At 37.0% G+C, this 5,592-nt stretch overlaps 1 protein-coding gene across 1 annotated transcript; it reads right to left on the bottom strand.

The window, feature by feature from the left end:
- Nucleotides 1-1,502: 1,502 nt before the first annotated feature.
- On the bottom strand, nucleotides 1,503-4,330 carry LOC129242936 (uncharacterized). The gene is made up of 3 exons (XM_054879886.1): nucleotides 4,172-4,330; nucleotides 1,733-2,076; nucleotides 1,503-1,666 (listed from the first exon to the last, which is right to left on the bottom strand). Exons 1-3 carry the CDS (start codon nucleotides 4,328-4,330, stop codon nucleotides 1,531-1,533), a joined length of 639 nt encoding a protein of 212 aa, XP_054735861.1. The 3' UTR covers nucleotides 1,503-1,530.
- Nucleotides 4,331-5,592: the final 1,262 nt, after the last annotated feature.

Below are 5,592 nucleotides of genomic sequence, written 5' to 3'. Positions count from 1 at the left end.
CCACAAGTGCTACAATGTCTCTTAACATAGATCAGTTATTATCCCTATAAAATAATACAATTAATTGGCGCCTACACTTCTGTTAGGTGTTTGGCCGAGCTCCTCTTCCTATTTGGAGTGCGCTTTCATGTTGTTCCACAAATGGAGGGGCCGACTCCGAACAGCAATTGTTTTTTTATGAAAAGCTTTCCCATGACAGAAATGCACTCGGAGGTTTGCCATTGCCAGCCGAGGGGCGGCCGCTATTAGAAAAAACGTTTTCTATCATTATTCTGTTCCACTGAGAAAGGCGTTGTACGACAAATTCGCTCGTGAAAAAGCATAAAAATGGAAAGCAAGACAATGATAAAATGAATATTTATACAATTATTATTACGTCAGACTTGTTGTAAAGAAACTCGATGACAGTGTGAAAAAATAGAAACAGAAATAAAAATGAAGGACTAACAAGAATTAAATTGAATAAGGAATTACATTTTGAGTTTTTTTTTAGGTCCTTATATACTTACCTAAGTGAGTTGCTTGAAAACTTCTTCTTAATTGGCGCTATAACCGCTTATGCGATTTTGGCCGAGATTAACAAAGCGCGCCAGTCGTTTCTTTCTCGTGCTAACCGGCGCCAATTGGACACACCAAGTGAAGCCAAGTCCTTCTCCACCTGATCTTTCCAACGCAGAGGAGGCCTTCCTCTTCCTCTGCTACCACCAGCTGGTACCGCATCGAATACTTTCAAAGCCGGAGCGTTTGTATCCATTCGGACGACATGACCCAGCCAACGAAGCCGCTGGATCTTTATTCGCTGCGCTATGTCTATGTCGTCGTAAAGCTCATACAGCTCATCGTTCCATCGTCTGCGATATTCGCCATTGCCAACGTGCAAAGGTCCAAAAATCTTACGCAGAATCTTTCTCTCGAACACTCCAAGCGTCGCTTCATCGGATGTTGTCATCGTCCAAGCTTCTGCGCCATACGTTAGGACGGGCATGATGAGAGTCTTGTATAGTGTTAGTTTTGTTCGTCGAGAGAGGACTTTACTGCTCAATTGCCTACTTAGTCCAAAGTAGCACTTGTTGGCAAGAGAGATTCTACGTTGGATTTCAAGGCTGACATTGTTATCGGTGTTAATGCTGGTTCCTAAATACACGAAGTCTTTTACAACCTCAAAATTATAACTGTCAACAGTGACGTGGGTGCCGATACGCGAGTGCGCCGACTGTTTGTTTGAAGACAGGAGGTACTTCGTTTTGTCCTCGTTCACCACCAAACCCATTCGCTTTGCCTCTTTATCCAGTTTGGAGAAGGCAGAACTAACAGCGCGGTTGTTAAGGCCGATGATGTCAATATCATCGATGCTTAAAAACTAGTCAACTATAAATAAACTTTTCTAAGATCACTTCTGATGCCTTAATTTTGGGTCACTTTTCCATAAATTTATTCATTAGAAGAGCTAAACTTAAGCGAGCATAAAAGCACCATTAATTTTGTACATAATTTATTTTTTTCTTGAATGAGTTTGCACGATATTTCTATTTATACGTAATCCAAATATTGGTCTAAAAAATTAGAACTAACTCGACATTCAGCATATAAACGTAAGCAATCTGCACCCGATTTTCCAGCTTGAAAAGCTTCCATGTAAGCAACATCGATATCTTCTCTTCCAGGGCTTTAAAAAGTAAAATTTTAAATTAAGTATTTTAAGCTAAAAACTCTAAAGGCTTTGACTTTTTACCTTAAAACAACATCCATTATCTCCGAAAATATTCCCACATGCTCATCTACTTGAGCATTTTTACAAATGGAACGCAGCAAACATTTATGTCCATTACCATGCTGTAGCTGCATCAGTGCTTCTATAGCTGCGTAAGCAAATTTTCGTGAATCATCTGTTTCATAGGTAGACCCTGGAAGTAAATTTTTCAAAGAACGTGCAAAAATGTCCTCCCATTTATCCCAAGGATAGAGTGGCTCATATGGTAAAGGGTAGAAGCCACCTTGGATATTATTTATAGAAACTATGGAACGCCAATCGACGGGATCATCTACATTTATCGAAGCTATTGGACCGGCATCAATCTGAAAAAAGTGGTAAATAAAAAGCAAAAATACTTTATTTTCCCTTGAATGAAATTTTAGTCCTGATTTTTATTGAAAAAATTTCCTTTTTTTGTTGTTATTCAGTCCAAGCCGAATAAAAAAATAATATTATATATCCGCAGATATGTACGTTCCCAATAGAATCAGTTAATAATATAAAAATTAATTCTTTTGAATCCATTGAAATTTGCACAGCTCTTACATAAAGGTTCAAATGTCAAGCTAAGTCTGAACCTGGAATATTCCGTTCATCAGTATAAAAAGTCACCATCAATATAAGGTTTGGCATTAGGAAAGCCGAGATGACAAGATCCCTATCAGATTATGCCACTATGTTATTGAAATCAAATCCACAAATATTCATTTTCAACTCGCCTTATCGGTTCGAGCAAAATGATTAACTCAGGCATTATTACATTTCTAATGTGGGTTAGTGACGGCAAATACCGCTACCAGTAGAATGACGCGCTGAAAAAGTATTTTGACGAAAGAGAGATGTACTCACACATTCAAAGCTCTACTCATAAGAGTGACTCCGCTACTCACATCAATAGTTTTATCCAGAAATGTTTAGACCTACCACGTAAATGAACGCTAAAAAATTTTATGAGCTAAAGATCTCTAGCAATACTCTCTCAATACTCGAATTCTCAACTTTATTCTAATCAAATTTGACTTGAAGTGGCGTAATTTTCTAAGGACCCAGATCTTGTTCGCATTTGTCCATCAGTCCAATTAAGGACTAGCGCTACTCAACAGCACTTTGGATGTGCCGTTTTTTCTTATATTGCTAAATAAGCCAATTTCTATCCAAGCTGAGCTCTTTTCAATGGTGTTCAGTTAGAGTTGATCAGATTGAGGAGACTGCAGCGCGTTTCCAAACAACTCTTCGGCATTTAAAATACCAGTCATAAATAGAAATTTTATTTATATTTAGAAGTTCACAATTTTAAACAAATCTTAATAACAAAAAATTTTAGAATTGGGCTGAATACCTCCGATCACCACATATTAAGGGAGGCGCTTTAGCTGATCTATCCCTGTCAACGCTTAACCCCATCATAGTCTGGAAGAGTCAACCGCAATTGAGTAGACGCATATGATAGTTGACCGCAATACCTGCTGATGGGAGTTTGAATGCGATCTGCATAATACACAAGAAAGAAGAACCTGCAGGCTGCGCCAACCAGCCCTGTGCGGAATTAGTTGCCACTATCGTTTTGTCGGAAAAACTAAAAACCTCCGTGAATATTTTTGTTTGTACTTTTTCAATGTAGCTTGAAATTACATAAATTTACCATCGACTATGGCTACATAATAAACATTGGAGAAGACCCGCGTAAGCAATTGGTGCACACTTTGTCGATTTTGAGAAAAAAAAACAATTACCTTCGCTAAGGTGGACACTGTATAAATTTTTAGGAAGGACAAAGCCTAAGAACTAGACAAACTATCAGGGCGAATATGGAGGTAAAAGAGGATTGAGTATTCCAGAAAAGAATAACTCCTATAGCAGGTGCTCATTTTTGAGGTAATACGAAGCCGAGTTCTCTATTAACGAACCCACACTACAATACACTCAGGAGACCAGACAGTGTCCAGGAATGATAGAAAGGTACTAAATACACTCGACCACTTTTTTATTATTCTTTTGCCATGACTGCATGCATAACAGATAGCGAGGAAGAAATCTTGAATCCAGCCAAAACCACATAGGGGAGTGCGAACTAGCGATTTAGCATAATATTTTTTTTTTGTGGTTTATATACGATATTCTGATTACTAATACTCTTCTTTGTTGTTGGCTTATTTGTTTATTTATATTTTAATTGAAATTTTCGCAAATCAACTACCTGCCAAATGGCAAAAACAAAATACATGTCAATATTGTTGTTCCTCTAGCGAAGTCACCTCCTACAAATTCGCGGATTCTTCAACGTAAACTGTCGTGAATATTCTAAAGCACACTAATATTATATAAAAAGTTTGCGTTTGAGAAACTATGCTTTGTAATCTTTTGAAACAATTTACTATTATATTGTCACTTTTTCGGCTGTTCTTTAGAATTCATTACCTTAACTAGTCCATTGCCATTAAAAATTAAGTTGCGCCTTTGGCGTTGCAATTGCATAAACTCTGTTAGATTAGCGCCGATTTGAATGTGATTTAAGCGGGCGTAAGAGAATTGAGTATGAATTAAAACAATACCAACGAAATACTTTATGAAATACATATTTCAATATGAAAGACTTATTCCGATCCAACCGACCACACTTGCAACCGAGCTGCAACGAATTGAGATGTCAAGCCAATCACTAGCCATCAATCGCTTACCTGCGAACAAGAATTTATAGCTAAATAAATAATTATCTTAACGTAACATTATGGCCAAGCAAAAGCGAGTAATTGATTTTTATAAAATGTAGGTAACCGCCACGATGAAGACAAGTTGTATTGAAATTGTGGCTAAATAAATATTTTGGAATAATATTAGTGGGATTGCACAAATTGTTACCGATATGCCGCTTGACTTTTGGGCACATCATACATACACACATATATATGTATTTATAGCGATGCACATCTAGACCTATATCTGAGAATTATTATGCAAATAGAAGAAAACATTTTTTCACATCTACGATTTCGACAACTTTGCTTTTTTGCTTAGTGCCTCTGGTGCCATCACAAAACTGGCCGTTTTCCCTTAAAATATATATCACTTGTGATGCGTGATATTCTTTACACTTTGATACATTTTTTTATACTTTATTGATATTCGATGATTCAATGATGGTGTAGATTTTTTATGTAAATTTAGCCAATATACAAACACCTATACGTATATACTCGTATGTCTGTAGAATCAGAAAGAAAGAAAGCAGAGCAGAATGGTAAACAACAAAAAAGTTACAGGATGAGTCCTCTACTTGGTTGTGAATTGACAATCGAAGTGGCCGTTAGTAACCATGACATTTGGCCTGGCAACTACTCTTATTCATACGTAAACATCTAAAGTTATTCATTTGTAAGCAATACTGGCGCTCGGCTCACAATTGAATGTTACAAACTGAATATAGATGCAAAGTTAATGACCACTCAGGCTGGGCTATAGGACATACCTACATAATCGTACATTGTTTGACATTGCTTGGCTTTGGTGATGAAATTTGCATAAGTACAAGTATTGCAGACAAAGGGTGAGGTTGGAACCCTTACACATCTACTCGAACAGACTAGTACTACAGGTATGATTGATTGTTTATCCTACAAATACAACACAATTCATCGAAGACTGGCAAAATAAGAGTAAAAACAAAAGGAAAAGCACGCAAAATCAAAGAAATAGTGAGAGTTTAAAGGATAGAGTTGCTTATTAAGAGGCGCAATCAAACTCAAACCATGCAAATTGGACAACAAAGCATTTAACATACTAGGTTGTTCAATAAGTTTTGCGGTTCGATAAGAGAGGACGTTGCTACTAGCCTTTCTTTT

Source organism: Anastrepha obliqua, chromosome 3 (assembly GCF_027943255.1).
Source record: "Anastrepha obliqua isolate idAnaObli1 chromosome 3, idAnaObli1_1.0, whole genome shotgun sequence".
Taxonomy (NCBI): Eukaryota; Metazoa; Arthropoda; class Insecta; order Diptera; family Tephritidae; genus Anastrepha; species Anastrepha obliqua.
The sequence above is the reverse complement of the archived record's forward strand: the minus strand, read 5'-3'. Positions and strand labels throughout refer to the sequence as shown.

What these genes read in the sequence shown, in the direction of transcription:
- LOC129242936 (XM_054879886.1), bottom strand. Translation starts at nt 4,330, where the DNA reads ATGTATTTCATAAAGTATTTCGTTGGTATTGTTTTAATTCATACTCAA. An exon ending in ATGGCAATGGACTAGTTAAG is followed by an intron (nt 2,077 to 4,171) that starts GTAATGAATTCT and finishes CACTTTTTTCAG; the next exon opens with ATTGATGCCGGTCCAATAGC. An exon ending in ATAATGGATGTTGTTTTAAG is followed by an intron (nt 1,667 to 1,732) that starts GTAAAAAGTCAA and finishes TACTTTTTAAAG; the next exon opens with CCCTGGAAGAGAAGATATCG.